General features: G+C 47.8%; 1 protein-coding gene across 1 annotated transcript in view; it reads left to right on the top strand.

Annotated features, from left to right (window-relative positions):
* The window catches only part of bckdhb (branched chain keto acid dehydrogenase E1 subunit beta), a gene marked incomplete at its 5' end in the record, with an annotated part of 46867 nt that overhangs the window by 1076 nt on the left and 29957 nt on the right, over positions 1-15834 (top strand). The window contains 6 exons of the mRNA XM_084445086.1: positions 217-285; positions 2108-2241; positions 2702-2857; positions 4260-4368; positions 5513-5610; positions 6752-6862. Coding sequence (XP_084301212.1) covers positions 217-285; positions 2108-2241; positions 2702-2857; positions 4260-4368; positions 5513-5610; positions 6752-6862 — 677 coding nt within the window. The remainder of the gene's footprint in view (positions 1-216; positions 286-2107; positions 2242-2701; positions 2858-4259; positions 4369-5512; positions 5611-6751; positions 6863-15834) is intronic.

Raw genomic sequence — 15834 nt, 5'->3', positions numbered from 1 at the left:
ATCAAATTTACCGTTGAGAATTCGGACACTAGAAATGGCGAACACACATAGTCCAGTATTTCTGTAATAGGGAACGGTTTTGAACACAGCTATAGTGTCTCAGAGGCCACATATTATTATGTTATATATTATACTAATTTGTCCAGCTTGTCATACCGTCAGTAGTTTTTGTTGTGGGGTGTATGATGACCTTGTGTCTCTGCCCCTCTCACTCAGTGGTCTTCGGAGAGGATGTTGCGTTTGGGGGAGTGTTCCGTTGCACAGTGGGACTCAGAGACAAATATGGTAAGAACTTCCTTCCTCTGCACTCACTGTTTAGGTAAATAACAGGCCTAGTGAGGTCACACCTGTTATCCTACTGATGTCCAGCTGACTTAACATTGCTCTAACACTAGGGGGCAGCACAGGATAAAATTCCTGCTCGTTAGACTGATCAAGCTGCTAAAATCTCTGGACGAAATTAACAAATAGGCTACATTGCAAGACAGTTGAGGGAACTATCATAATATTGACCTGTCATAATATTGAACCGTCATAATATTGACCGTTCTGTAACAATTATAGCAGAGAATGTCGCTTCATGACAAAGATGACAAGGCACCTAATGACTAATCCTTCCCTATGCAGTCATACATGTTCTGACATGGTTGAGTTCCTCTTACCATCCATTCACTGATTTGTCATCCAGTCATCCCACTTATCCCACTCGTCCACAATCGTTGCAGGCGTCAGAGAGCACCCAGGTCGTGCTGTGTGATTAGGTTTGGGTGAGGATGCTGCGCCAACTGCTCTGTTTCCCAGCTGCCTTTTGTGTCTGTTGACGTCAAACATTTAGAGGATCATACTTTTCCATCTCATCGTCGTTGGTGTGTAACGTTAGATGTTTTCATCCCTTTTCATACCCTGTGTCTATCCCTCTCTGCTGAAAAGCATGGGAGCTGTTTCTCCCCCCCCTCTCTCTGGTGAAAGAAGAGGTCAGACTCCTGCCTCAGAGGTTATCGGAGGTTAATGCGACAGGACTGTGATGTTACTGACAGCTTTGTTCATGGCTTAGTCAGCCCCCCTCCCCGGCCAGTGGGCAGGCATGACTCCAGACGTCCACGTCGACTCACTTTCGCTGTCTCTCTCTATCTCTTTCTGTCTCTTATCTCTCTCTTTCTCTCTCTCTCTTTCTCTCTCTCTCTCCTGGATGAAGTGAGCCTCAACCTCCACTCTAAAGATCACAAACTCAGGCAGATGAGGTGTGTGGTGTGCGTGCGTGCGAGCGAGCGAGCTCATGTAATTGTCTGGATCAGAGGAAAAGATGCTGAAGTACACACAACCCACTGGTGTTAGTTCGTTGGCTGTGATTGTGAAGTCATTGCAGCTGTTACTGGCGAGAGCCTACAGAGGGGTCGGGTCACCTCTGATGTCCCAGTGAAGGTCACCTGAGGTCAGCTCTGAGTTGACAGCTCAGCTCTGAGTTGACAGCAGGATCTGGCAGCAGAAAACACTGCTTGGCAATTACACAAACTGCCACAGAGGACAGAAATCCCACTCCTCCCTGATTTAGAGCTGCTCTGCCGCGGCTTCCCCTGATTATAGACTGGGGGACGGAACATAGTTTCTCTGGTTTTTATTCTGAGCGGGTAGTGTCACACGCAGTAGGGTTCACCACAAGCTCACTGATTGACACTTCACTAACTGGAAATGGAGTCGTTTGTATTTTAGAAGCAGGGTGTCAGCCCTGGTCGTTGCTCTACATACCCTGTAGGTAGACACTAACTGTAAACAGGACGTGGACAGTGTTTAAAGTCCTCCTCCATCTCCCTCTGGTCTCCACCCCTCTGCTATCAGCAGCACCATGACTAAATGACAGTAGTGACGTCTCCTCTTCTCCCTGTCCCGTCTCCCCTCTCCTGTGCATAGGACGCACCTCACTCACATATCACCTCACACCCACTGTATACACAAGCATCACATAGTATGTTAAATATACACATTACACTTTGCACACTCACATGTATATATTTTGTATGTTGGTTTTATTTTAGCATTCGTGTTTTGTACTTTTGTACTGTCCCGTCCCTGCACCCTGTCCAATGTTCTCTCTTCCACTCCCCCCCAGGTAAGGACAGAGTGTTCAACACCCCCCTGTGTGAACAGGGTATCGTGGGGTTCGGTATCGGAGCAGCGGTAGCAGGAGCCACGGCCATCGCTGAGATCCAGTTTGCCGACTACATCTACCCCGCCTTCGACCAGGTCAGACTCCACCCCCAGCCTCCTCTCTGCCCTTCTTTATCAGTCTCTCTCTCTCTCTCTCTCTCTCTCTCTCTCTCTCTCTCTCTGTGTCTGATGATGGTGTGCCTGCTGCAGAGACAGACAGGCCTGAGGAGGAAGACGTGCATCTGCTGTTCATCATGTCTGTTAATGAGGCTGATCATGCACACCTGGCTCCCCTGCCCACCCCCGTCATTCTGCTGTGATTGGTCTGCCCTCTGAGAGGCCCCTCCCTGCTCTTGGCTGATTACGCCTCACACAACATTGCTGTGATCAGACAGCATCAGACCACCAGGGACACAGAACACCACTGATGACGTTGATGGCTACCTTGGTGTGCATGTGGTAGCTTGGAGGGCTGATATTGTTTAGTCTAGCTGGAGTTACACATACCCAAACTCTCTGCTCTCCCTCTCCTCTCCTCTATAACCCTGTCTCTCAGATAGTCAACGAGGCAGCTAAGTACCGGTACCGCTCGGGGAACCTGTGGGACTGTGGGACCCTGACGATCCGTGCCCCCTGGGGCTGTGTGGGCCACGGCTCCCTCTACCACTCCCAGAGCCCGGAGGCCTTCTTTGCACACTGCCCCGGCATCAAGGTCAGGCCCTCAGCCTCCTCCCACAGCTCTCTCTCCCCTCCCCCTCAATCCATCTCAGCCCTCTCTCACCATCTCACGGCCTCAGTCCCGCCCCGGCTCACTCTCTCGGCCCCTCTTGTGACACTCTTTACCCCCCTCTTACCTTCTCTCATCCTCTCACCCCCTCTCATCCTCTCACCCCTTCTCATCCTCTCACCCCTTCTCATCCTCTCACCCCCTCTCATCCTCTCACCCCCTCTCATCCTCTTTTCCCCTCTGTCTTGCCCCTTCTCCCCCTTCCAGACTGGCTGTCTCAGAGAGGTAATAGGGTGAAAGCTCCCAGTCTGAGTTGTCACTTGCTGGCTAAACACACGTGAACTGTGGAGCCATGGAGAGTTATAATGAGCGGAGCATTCAGCGGAAACATTCCGACTTCAGATTCTGGTTACAGTTCCTGCCTCCGCCCCCCTGAACACTCATCTTCCTGCCATTTAGCAGCACGCGGTGGCAGAGAGTGGGCGGAGCCGATTGGACGTACAGAGAGACCTGATCATTAGACTGGCATCCTGATTTGAACACGTGGAAACAAGCGTGTGTTAGAACTGGCAAATGCCATAGGTCAGGTGATCAGGCTTTTCAGACGTACCTGTATATTCATTTTTATTTAACTACTAGACTGATATCAGGCTTTTGGGGTGGGAAAAGTGAAAAGTGTTATAAAAATAAAGTGTATTTTTATTGCTTATGATGTATTGTGCACCATTGTGAATGTAACCTTGGACTCAATGGGCTCCCCTGGCTAAATTAAGGTAAAAATATTATTATGATTATATCAGACAGAATTGTCAACTTGTTAAACAATATCTTCAGTCTAAGATTATCTAGATTCGATTTTACAAGACCAACGACTGACGCCTTGACAGCGGTGTTAGTCCCACCTGGTTTGCTGATTAGCTAAGCGTTAGTCCACCGCTCTGCTCATCGGGCTGTTCATTTTCAGAGAAATCGCTATTTCATATCCAAGAATCAGTCAACTTGGTGGAATGGGCTGATTCAAAGCTCTGGACCCAGGCTATTGAACTACCTCATTGTCAAAATATTAGAAAAAACAACAAACAAAAAAACACCTGAATTAGGAAAGATGTCCTACAGGAAAGATGGGCCCAGACACAGGGCCACAGACACAGGGCCACAGACACAGCAACTACAGACACACATAACTACAGACAGCTACAGACACAGGTTAGCTGATCCCCTGGGATGGCTCTGTCTGTAGCTCTATTAAATTAAACAGTAAACACTGTGTGTGTGTGTGTGTGTGTGTGTGTGTGTGTGTGTGTGTGTGTGTGTGTGTGTGTGTGTGTGTGTGTGTGTGTGTGTGTGTGTGTGTGTGTGTGTGTGTGTGTGTGTGTGTGTGTCCCAGGTGGTCATCCCCAGGGGTCCGGTCCAGGCTAAAGGTCTGCTGCTCTCCTGTATCGCTGACAAGAACCCCTGCATATTCTTTGAGCCCAAGATCCTTTACAGAGCTGCATGTGAGAGATGGAGAAAGATCACCCTCTATGCGAACATGTGTGTGTGTTTGGGTTTGTCTATGCGTGCGAACGTGTGTAAACTGACTAGAGCCGTGTGTATGAAGTCACATACATGGCTCTAGTTCCTATGACCACATCGCTGTTAGTGTGGCGTGCGTTGAAGTTTTGGTGCTGGAGGTTTCCACCAGGAACAGTGAGGCACTGAGACCCACTGGAGATGGAGTTTTATTATGATGGAACTCAAGACCGCTCCAGTACTGTCCAAATGATTATAGCTATGGCTCAGAACGCCACACGAAACAAAATTTATGGCTCAGAACGCCACACGAAATTTACTTTGGCTCCTGGTTGTGTGTGTGGTGGAGGAGGGGGGGAGATCATGTTTAGACTCATGTTGAACCACAGCTCACCCCACCAGTGTTTGGTTGTGTGTGTGTGTGTGTGTGTGTGTGTGTGTGTGTGTGTGTGTGTGTGTGTGTGTGTGTGTGTGTGTGTGTGTGTGTGTGTGTGTGTGTGTGTGTGTGTGTGTGTGTGTGTGTGTGTGTGTGTGTGTGTGTGTGTGTGTGTGTGTGTGTGTGTGTGTGTGTCGTGTGTATCTGGTTCTGCTGGGTCTTAGCTCATAGATGGTCTGATAGAGCAACCCTACACTACTGGTGATGGATGAGTTCTGGAAAACACATTTCTAATGGCCTAGTGTGTGTGTGTGTGTGTAGAGGCGGGGGCGGGGGGGGGGGGAGGTTCTGTTTGTGTTCCTTTGGGAGGCTGTGCGTGTGTGTGTGTTTCATCCATCCCTCCCCCCCTCCCAGCTGTCAGGTCCTCCATCATGGGCAGGTATGGGTGGCCTGGGACCTTATCATGACAGGAGACCCTCCGTGGCCAAGACGCTCTGACCATTGCAGGGTGATTCATGCAGACTGACCATTGCAGGGTGATTCATGCAGACTGACCATTACAGGGTGATTCATGGAGGTGTTTAGAATGAGCCCCAGCAGTCTGGAGGTGGATGAGCACAATGCTGTCTCTGTGGTGGTGATGGAGGTTCTTTTGTACTCTCTCTCTGTCTCTCTCTCTCCTTCACTCTCTTTCTTTCCCTCCATGTGTGCTTGTATTGATATTCTGTGTGTGTGTGTATGTGCGTGTCCAGCGGAGCAGGTCCCTGTGGAGTCCTACACCATCCCCCTCTCCCAGGCGGAGATCCTGCAGGAAGGAAGTGATGTCACTATGGTCGCCTGGGGAACACAGGTAGGAGAGCATTGCTCTCTCTCTCTCTCTCTCTCTCTCTCTCTCTCTCTCTCTCTCTCTCTCTCTCTCTCTCTCTCTCTTTCTCTCTCTCTCTCTCTCTCTTTCTCTCTCTCTCTCTCTCTGTTTCTCTCTCAAATCAGTCTGGACACTTTCCATAAAGATCCATTTGTGCTCGATCAGAAAATGATCTGGCCAATCAGCCTTCAATGAAGAAATACGAACAGCTATGCTGGGCGGGCTTAGGTGTGACGACAGCGAGGAGCGGTTGAAGTTAGCGTGTGATAGACAGATGGTTTATGCAATCACCTGCCTAGTATTTTTGAAAGTGCTTGCCGTTTTCCAAACAGTTTCCACCTGAGAGCTCCCAGAGGTTAGGTGGGTGGTGGTATGTTTGGACTGCTGCTGTGTCTCCTGCTGTGTCTCCGGCCAGACAAGGTGATCAGGACAGGACTCCTCCATCATTCTCCTCTCGTTTCCTTTCCTCTCTCCCCTCCTTTCCTCTCCTCTCTTCGTTAATCAGTCCGGTATGAAAAAACGATAATGTGCGTGGTTGGCGGGCAGTCAGTGCTAGACTGGATTCCTCGGGGCGCTCATGTACCTGGAGTGACGCTGAAGACGAGAGAGCTCGTGAGGTGGCAGGCAAAAAAGAGGGGGTGGAAAACTGGAGGGAGGAAGAGGGAGTCATCCCTCTGTCAAAGCTATTCTTTAATGAGAGGAAAGTAGCAAGATCCTCCTAGAAAGTAGTGGAAACTGGGCTCTCTGTCGTCTCTCTGTCTTTCACTCCTCCCCTCATCCATCCATCACTCCTGGGGGAGTGGAGAGGCGATGAGAGGACGCTGAGACCTGTCTTATTTATTCCCTGTGTCTGCCTTTGAATGCCCATTACACACACACTAAACACTCGGATTAATGCATTTTAGTGATTTAGCAGACACTTTTTTGTACATTTGTCTAGAGCAAGTCAACCAACTGTACATCAGTCATCAGTGCCATCAGTGCCATCAGCAGTCACAGTGCTAGATCACACACATTGTGTGTGTCAGTACGCCTGTCCCTTTGGAGTCAGGTCTGTAGTGTGGACCTGATTGTCTGCCCCACACATCCTGTGTGTGCCTGACCCATGACCTCTGACCCCTTGCAGATACATGTGATGAGGGAAGTGGCCAGCATGGCACAAGAGAAGCTGGGCGTGTCTTGTGAGGTCATAGACCTGCAGACCATCCTGCCTTGGGACACCGAGACCGTCTGCAAGGTGAGACGCGCACACACACACACACACTGCACTGGTACTCCCAAAACCATCTGAGGTCAGGCCACGCCTACTTTCCCATAATGGAGGAGCTGACAACTGGGAGGGATAAAAACACACACACACACACACACACACACACACACACATATACATATATATACGAGCTGACAACTGGGAGAGATGAACAACACACACACACATACACACACACACACACACACACACAAACAAACAAACTGCCCTGATACTCCCAAGACCCTCTACAAGGTGTGGTACTATGGACACACAAACAAAACTACGGACACACATTTGCTTTCTTGCACAGTCCTCTTTCACAGCACAATCATCAGTGACATCTGTACATTCCCGCTGGTTGGCTCGTCACCGTCACTCGCGGTGAACGGAGCCACGTCTCCATGGTGGCATCTCCATGGCAACCCCGCTACGTCTCTTTCAGTGTCAGCGACTCTATGATGCTTCACCCAGTATTGTTGCGTTATTAGTAACATGATTTACACCGTGTGTTGCTGTGGTATATGCCATTAAGACACAGGGAAGAGAATATGTTGTGTGTGTGGGTGTGCATGCGTGCGTGTTAAGTAACAATTAAAATGGGAAAGGAGCTTATCGTCTCAGGATAATAATTTTATAGTCAATCCAAATGGCCCTGGTGCAGGATTACGGTCTTCGCTTCGGAGGCCCGCAGTAGAAACTTAACGAGCTTCGCCTCCATGGGAGGTGTTTGTCTGCCAGAAGTCTCATAATGATAATGATAATAAATGTGGTGATCTTCTGAAGTGTCGTCCTGCTCCATGGGATGACGTGTTAAAATACAGCTGACTGCTCCCTGGGGTCAGCTGCCATATTGACCTGATCAACTACAGCTTTCCTCACCCCCCATCCTCTCCCCCTCCCACCTCCTTTCTCCTCTCCTCCTCTTCCCCCTCCCCTCCTCTTCCCCCTCCTATCCTCCTACACCCTCTCCTCCAAGGGTGTATTTTTGATTTAAACTTTGGTGGGGATAGTTAATGCGAGCACATAGCATGCAAGCAGATTTTTTGTACTATATAAAATAAAAAAGCAGACATTTGAGCTGCAGTCAGATCTGATTGTCCTGATGGCTGGTTCTTCAACCTCCTGAACTGATGATCGTGCATTTGGCCCACATGTGCACTTGCTGCATACAAATTGATAACAACAGACGTTGACAGAGGCTCTGAGCTTTGTAGCTGCGCAACCAAATTCAACTAGATACTACAGCCAGCCTCTCACACGTTAGCAATAAACGGCAAGCCAATCATATTAGCGATTTTGGGCTAGGGAGGCGGGACTAGTAGAGAAAGAGACCTGTTAAGCGTTTGTGTACCAAATTATTGCTGGGGACAATTCAGTAGTTTCTGAATATCGGTGGGGACATGTACCCAGCGTCCCCCCTAGATTCTACGCCCATTCTCCCATCTCTCCCCTCCTCCCGTCTCCTCTCAGTGCTGTTATGTGTGGAGATGGCAGAGCAGAGACAGTTTTTAATCAGCCTATTAGATCTGCAGGCCAGAGCAGTCATTAGAACCAGGCTGCCATGCACATGTGGTTAAGCTTGTTTAAAATATCAAAACAAGAGCTTGTAATGTGCATTGATACGTGGCAGCCTGAATAAGCTGAGTGGATACACTTCAAAGCTGTTTCCTCCAGATGTGTGTTCATGGTAAAAGAAACATGTTTTTTGACTGAAAAGCTGACCCTCTCCTCCTGCCTGAGGAGAACAGTGGGAACTTAGATGTCTGGAGTCCAATGCCTAGCGTATGAAAACCACTGAGGGATTTCCAGAGGCAGGCGTTTCCGATGTCCACTGTAGGTTGTGGGTGTGTCATGTGTAACACATTTGAAAGCTATGTTTGCGCAATGCACATATTTGTGTCCACATACTGTCTTATTTCTGGCAGAACAGCCCTGGCAGAGTGCTGGGGAGCCCTTCATCCCAACACCCTGCCAGGGCTTCATCAAAACAGTGCTCCCACAATGCTCTGTGAACGTGACAGTGATGTCCAAAACGACGCATTTTTGAAACATTTGTGGACAAAAATATCTCTGATGCGAGATAATATTTTGCACATTTGTCATCTCTAATGTCGCTGACCCGAAACACTTGAAAGCACAACAGTTCACAGCGCATCGTTGCTGTTTATGAGCAGCCGAGTTTGACACAGCTGGCATTAACGTTAGCTAGCCGATCGGCTAACCATTGCTAGTTTCGTGACAACGTCCCTTAGCAGCCAAGCACAACTGTGTCAAAGTAACCACTTAGCTAGCTAGCTAGACACAGTAGCTAGATGAGAAATCCTTTCAGTAGCTGAGCACAGGAAATGTTTCCAGAGGTTGCAGATTGAATTGTGAAAGGATTTCTCCAGAGAAATCAGTGTACACATGCACATCTCTTTTCCAGGTGCCAAGTCAAAAGGTAACTAATGTGATACAGTCAGGAAGACTTGTGATACTTTACCCACGTGACCGGACGAGCCTGTGAGAGCTCGAAACTAATTTTTAAATTTTAGAATAAAACAAGAAAACTGGGAGCTGCCAACAGTGTCGCAAGCCGTCCTGTATTACAAAGATTTTTCCCACAAATTAAACTGTCCCACAAACACAGCTTCTCCTTAAACTTTAGGGCGATAAGTCCCATCCCCACCATAGTACAACATTGGTGCCATCCCCTCTAATACACGATTGGTTGTCTAAAAGGAGTTGGAGTGCTCTGAAAAAAGACGCTGGGTGCAGCTCTTTTTCTCTAGGCAGCCTCAAATGCTCTGTTCATTGGGAACAATTGAAAAAAGGCGCTGGCGCTCAGAAAAAGACACTGTGTGGACACACTCCCTCTACTCATAGGGAAGGCAAACCGACCCTACAGCTCCTACAGACCTAATACACACAGTCTAGCTGCAGCTCCCAGACTTCTCAGATAAATGGATAGATTAATGTATTAAATGCTGTTTTAGCATCTTGCCCTTGTACGTCAGAGACGTGCCTCAGCAACAGACTCTTAACACAGAGATCACCCGCCAGGGATTCAACAGCCCACGGCATTCTGGCAACGGCAGCCTTGTAATTGGTTGATTAGCACTCGGGCAGACCCTGTATGTCCGACTACGAGTGGCCAATTAAAACCTACAAAGGGCTGTGTGTCATTGTGGGATCTGAATGTCTGCATCTCCTCCCACTTGTTTGTGTGCGCCCCCCATCCCTCCTCTCTGGTCACCAGTCACACTGGGACTGAAAGCCATCCAGGGCCTGGGTGACAAACGGAAGGAGCTGCTGTAAAAACGGAGACAAAACAATGTTTTCCCGTCAGACAGTCTGGAGCTGGCCAGCTAAATATAATTGTTGTTCAGTTACTGGATCAGTGGAATGGGACGTTAGGCCTGCCAGACCCACGGCTCTGCTGATATCGCATGGAAAGTCTCTCTCTGGGGTCAGGGTTTCCCTGAGGACCGAGGCCTACAGGGCAGACTGGACGGGTCCAGACTATCACCAGAAGATTCCTCTCTGGTGACTCACTGACTGACCCTCCTTCTGCTGTTAGAGCAGGTTTCTATGCACTCTGTGTAGCGTAGTGTACCCTGAATGCTCCTCAGACAGACTATTATGAAATCTAATATTCATCTGATGTTTCCTCCCATGCTTCTTCAGCTCTTCTGCCCAGCTATGGGTTGGCTCATCAGTCATTATGTCCTCTCCCTGTTCCAGATACTGTATTGTGCGGGCTAGCTAGTCAGCCCTGCCTGTTCCAGTGTTGTAATAGTGTCAGTCACCAAGCCTAGCTTCTAGATGCAGACCCAGATCCGGCCGGTGTGGGCGATTGGCCTACAGTAAGAGACCGGCTCAGCCAGTCATTAATAGAGCTATCAGCCCGTCTGGGCTGATTGGAGGTGGCATTTCCCATGATGCCTCACTCCGAGCACTGACAGACAGCCACTCTGGGACCTGAAGCACCTCAGACCTCTCCGCCATGGAGCTCTTGTTCCCCAACTAGCCCCAGCCCGCCTCAGCCAAATTCCAGTCTTAGCTTCGGCCCTTTACCCCATCCCTAATTTTGGCCCTTTACCCCATCCCCAGCCTCTCCCTCAGAGCCCCAGCTCCAACCCCAGCCCCGACCTCAGCCCCAACCTCAGCCCTGACCTCAGCCCCAGCCTCAGCTCCCCAGCCCCAACCTCAGCTCTAACCCCAACCCTACCTTCTAACCCCAACCCCCACACCCTCCCTTAGCTCCCCAGTTTCTGCTCCTGTCCGTACAGCTGACTGGACTGCTCCTTGCTCTGGGGGAGACATCACTGCTCCAGCACTGACTGCTGGTTCAAAACGAACCCACGCTGTCCCCAGTTGGCTAACTGGCCCAGGCTGTGGCTTGGGGCCTGGAGGAGCGCGGCTCCGGCTCGTGTGTCCCCAATAAAACGCATATTACAGGAATTTATGGTAGATTAGGAATTTATTGGTTTGGTTTTACAGGGTGTCCCCTTCCTTCTCGGGGGGAGTGAGCTGGAGCAGAACTACTGAACTACATACCCATGTAATCTCCATACACTGGGTCATGCAGGCTGTCATGCATAGCTGACCTTCTGACCATCTGAGGCTGTGGCTATAATAGACTGGTCTCTCCTGAGTCTGGGCTGGGAATAGCCGATTTAGAACTCCACATTGAGATGGTATCTCTTCTCTCGTTCTCTCTCTCTCATCGCTCTCTCTCGAAGCATGAAGAAGGCTATCTCTTGGTTAAGCTCTTCACCTCCTTTCACACGTTATCCTTTTCAGAATGTTATTACTGTAATTTCACTGTTTTCACAAACACTCACACACACTCACAGACAGAAAGAGAGAGAGAGAGAGAGCGACAGTTTCCTCAGCAAGTCACTGCTGGCTTGTGGATCATAAGGTCCTCCTATAAACTAGTAAACATCCCTCATCATATTGTTTCCATGAATGACCTCTGGAACGTGAGGGCAGGAGAGAGCATGTGAGTGAGGTAGCATGGCTCAACAGGGTTACTATGCCACTCAGGAAGTGAACATCCTGGCTTTCAACTCTTCTCTCCTCTCCTTTGGTCCTCCTCCCATTCCTCTCCTTCTCACCTTTCTCTCCTTCTCCCTGTCCCTCTCCTCCAGTCCTCTTGCTCTCATCTCTCTCCATCTCTCTCCAGGTAGACTGGAGTATTAACTAGCTAGACTAGACTCCTGTCTCTCCTGAAGTACTTCACTGATCATCTGTCTCCTGTGTTCACTGACATCTTCGACACCTCATTGTAGACATGCCACATACATTGCACTATATTGCCGTGACTAAAGAGACTACAGCAACTGAAACGGATTGTGCTAAGTGCATGGCTGATTTTGTTAGTTGGCTCTAGTTGCTTGGCTATATAGTGCTACAATAGCATTTCCAGTGAACGGGCACGCTTGCTTCATATGACTCAACCAAGATTGCATGACTTATGACATTATGGAGGCCATTTGATACAAATAAATGAATAAAGTAGGCTATTCATGTTTTTTATGTCATTCATGTTTCTTATTTATTGGACACTGGTCACTGACTGAACTACCACTTTAAAGTCGTTATTTATTTGTACAGTATGCTCGAAATTCTCTTATTTCGCTTAATGGCCTTTGTGTCTTGGAATGTGGCCTTTTTGACCTAAAAAATTGAGTGACACCGTAGGCATGGCCTTGCCCCTAAACTGTTACCCTGGTGGTTGTCCTTCTGGAAGGTTCTCCCATCTCTACAGAGGAATGCTCTGTCAGAGTGACCATTGGGCTCTTGGTCACCTCCCTGATCAACACCCTTCTCCCCTGATTGCTCAGTTTGGCCGGGAAAGCCAGCTCGAGGAAGAGTCCTGGTTGTTACAAACTTCTTCCATTTACGAATGACGGAGACCACTGTGCTCATTAGGACCTTCAATGCTGCAGAAATGTTTTAGACCCTTCCCCAGATCTGTGCCTCAATACAATCCTGTCTCGGAGGTCTACAGACAATTCCTTTGACTTCATGGCTTGGTTTGTGCTCTGACATGCACTGTCAACTGTGGGACCTTATATAGACAGGTGTCTGCCTATCCAAATAATGTCCAATCGATTGAATTTACCACAGGTGGATGTTTGTAGAAACATCTCAATGATGATCAGTGGAAGCAGGATGCACCTGAGCTCAATTTTGAGTGTCATAGAAAAGGGAGTTTTTCACTGTCATTATGGGGTATTGTGTGTAGAAGTTTGAGGAAAAAATGAATTTAATAAATTTTCAAATAAGGCTGTAACAATGAAATGTGGAAAAAGTGAAGGGATATGAATACTTTCTGGATGCCCTGTAACAACACCATATTCCAGCACAGACATAACAGTGGCTGCAACCAAGTCTCTTTTTGGCCTTATGAAAAGCACACCTTATTCATAGAATAGAAACCCAGTTTCAACAGTTTTTTCACCAGTTGCTGAATGAGACTTGAATGAGAGAATAATCAATTACAATTTCTACAATTCCTAGATAGAGTCAATCTCAGAGCCCTGAAAAGCGGTGATAGATGGTTCTTCTTGCTCCATGCCAGCTGACCACCCATCTCACTTAGGTCTTACATAGCTGTATGTCTCCATGTCTTCTTTGGCCTCTCTCTCTTCCTCTTTCTACCCTCTGGCACCCAGTCCATTGCCACACTTGCCGGTCTCTCTCTTGGCAGTCGGAGTACGTGCCCAGCCATTCTCCTTGTCTCCTGTCGGACAATGGTGCCACCCCTGCCCTTCTCATCACCTCCTCATTGGTGATGTGGTCTCCTCAAGATGGTTCTGAGGCATCGTCGGTGAAAGACGTCCAACATGTTGGTGATGCTGTTAATGAAATTTCAGTCTCACCAATGTGTTACCCCCACAAATTGTTCTTTTCTGTTTCCCTACCTGACTGTTTATTATTTTACAACTTGTGTGAACTTACTGTTTAGTTCGTTCTCATAAGACCACTACCATTTGCCCTGTGTGACATCACTTCCCTGTCCTGTTTGTCCTGATTGACGTCACTTCCTCTACCACGACTATAAGACGACAACACTGTTTCATTCATGCTATTCTAAGCTTGAATTTACTTCCTGTTTGGAATCCTTTTTGCAAACCGTAACACCAGAATAAAACTATTGTCTTTGTTTTACAAACAGCTTGATCGACGACTCGCGTGTTCTTTGATTCTCTAACTTAAACCAAGTTAGATTTTCATTCATAATGCTGGCTGTCTTCATCCACGTGTCACAGGCGTAGGTCACTGTTGGGATGACCACTGACATGTAGAGGCGTAGCTTTATGGCCGTAGCGATGGCTTTGGACGACCAAATGTTGCTGAGCCGTTGGAACACTACTGCAGCTTTGCCAATTCTGGTTTGTACGTCTTTCTCCACGTCTCCCACACTTGAGATGTTGCTTCCGAGATAAGTGAAGTTCTCCACGTACTCTGTCAAGCTCGCCTAAAGTGAGTGGTGGGAGGTGTTGATCTAGTGCGACGATCATGGCCTTGGTCTTTTCATGGCTTATCCGTAGACCGACCATTTCTCCGTGCTCATGGACATTGTTGGTGTAGAAGCAGAGTAATATATCACATCACAATGTTGTCGACATACAAGTGGAACTTTGCATTTGACACATTTCGGTGAAGACTGTTGATATAAATAATGAACAGTAGTGGTTCCAGGACCGATCCCTCTGGCATGCCCTTGGATACACCAAGGCAGCTAGAAGTGATACCTTCTGCCTGCACGCACTAAGATCTGCCAGATAGATTATTTTCAAACCAACAGTTTGTTTTGACAGTCCTACACTGATACAGTAAGTCGTTGCACCAATACTGTGTGATCCACAGCATCAGAAGCCTTAGATAACTCGGTGAAAAGGGCTGCATAATGGTGCTTGTTGTTTAAGGATTTACTAAAATCAGGTACTACTTTTAAAGCTGCTGTTGCTGTGCTGTTTTTTCCTAAAACCTGATTGAAAGTCAGATAAAATATTCCGTTGCTCACTCACAAGGGATTCCAAAACTTTAACCAGCACAGACAGTTTAGAGAGGGGCCTGTACACTAGTTGTTTAGGACAGTAGGGTTACCTCCTTTCAACAAGGGAAGAATAAATGCAGATTTCCATATGTGAGACATTTCGTTTGTGTCCAGGGAGAGATTAAAAATTGTGTCAGATGTGATGCAATAAAATAATCTCCAGTGCTAGCTTTAAAAAGTATGGCTCCAGTTTATCTGGGCCTGCCGGTTTTCTATTGTCTAGAAGTTTGAGGGCTTTACACACCTCTGAGACTGTAACTGGATTAAAACTAAAAGCTTGACCCACTGTGACGTAGGGTTTTTCTTGGCTCAGAATGGGTCTTTGGGAGGTGATGCGCATTCAATTTTGGGGGGACACCTCAGTTTTATGCCGAGTAGCCTACCAGCATGTATAGGCCTATACTCTTCGCTGTCGTTCTGACTGAGCTCACTTTTCACAATCACGGGAAATCTCCCGACATGACACAAAATGGATATGAAGCCTAAATGTTTAAGATACTGATAATTAGGTTATCTTGATTACTAGTGGTCCAAACCATGGGCAATGCGAGAAAGAGGGACGGGCTGCACTTGAAACAAGCTATCAAACACATTTGGAGAGGATTTGAATTAATATTTTTATTCTCGATTTTTAGCATTTTGGCACTGGTGATTTTCCTTTGGCTCTGCCTAAAATCTCTTTCGGGGGCGCCAAAAAATCCTCTATGCAGGAAAACCCCTGATCAGATGAACACACATCAGGGGAAAGTCCATGGTCAAAGTTGAGAGACTCAAACAAGGAACTGGAGGCAATGAAGGGCTCATTAAAACAGCCAAGCATTTCACCCTTGTCCAGGATTTTATGCGAGTCTCTGACAATGCATGGGGGAAGCTCAATATCATTTTTATTCCCAGCTATGGATTT

Source organism: Borostomias antarcticus, assembly GCF_949987555.1.
Source record: "Borostomias antarcticus genome assembly, chromosome: 10".
In the NCBI taxonomy this organism is placed as follows: Eukaryota; Metazoa; Chordata; class Actinopteri; order Stomiiformes; family Stomiidae; genus Borostomias; species Borostomias antarcticus.
This window is presented reverse-complemented; position numbering and strand designations above follow the sequence as displayed.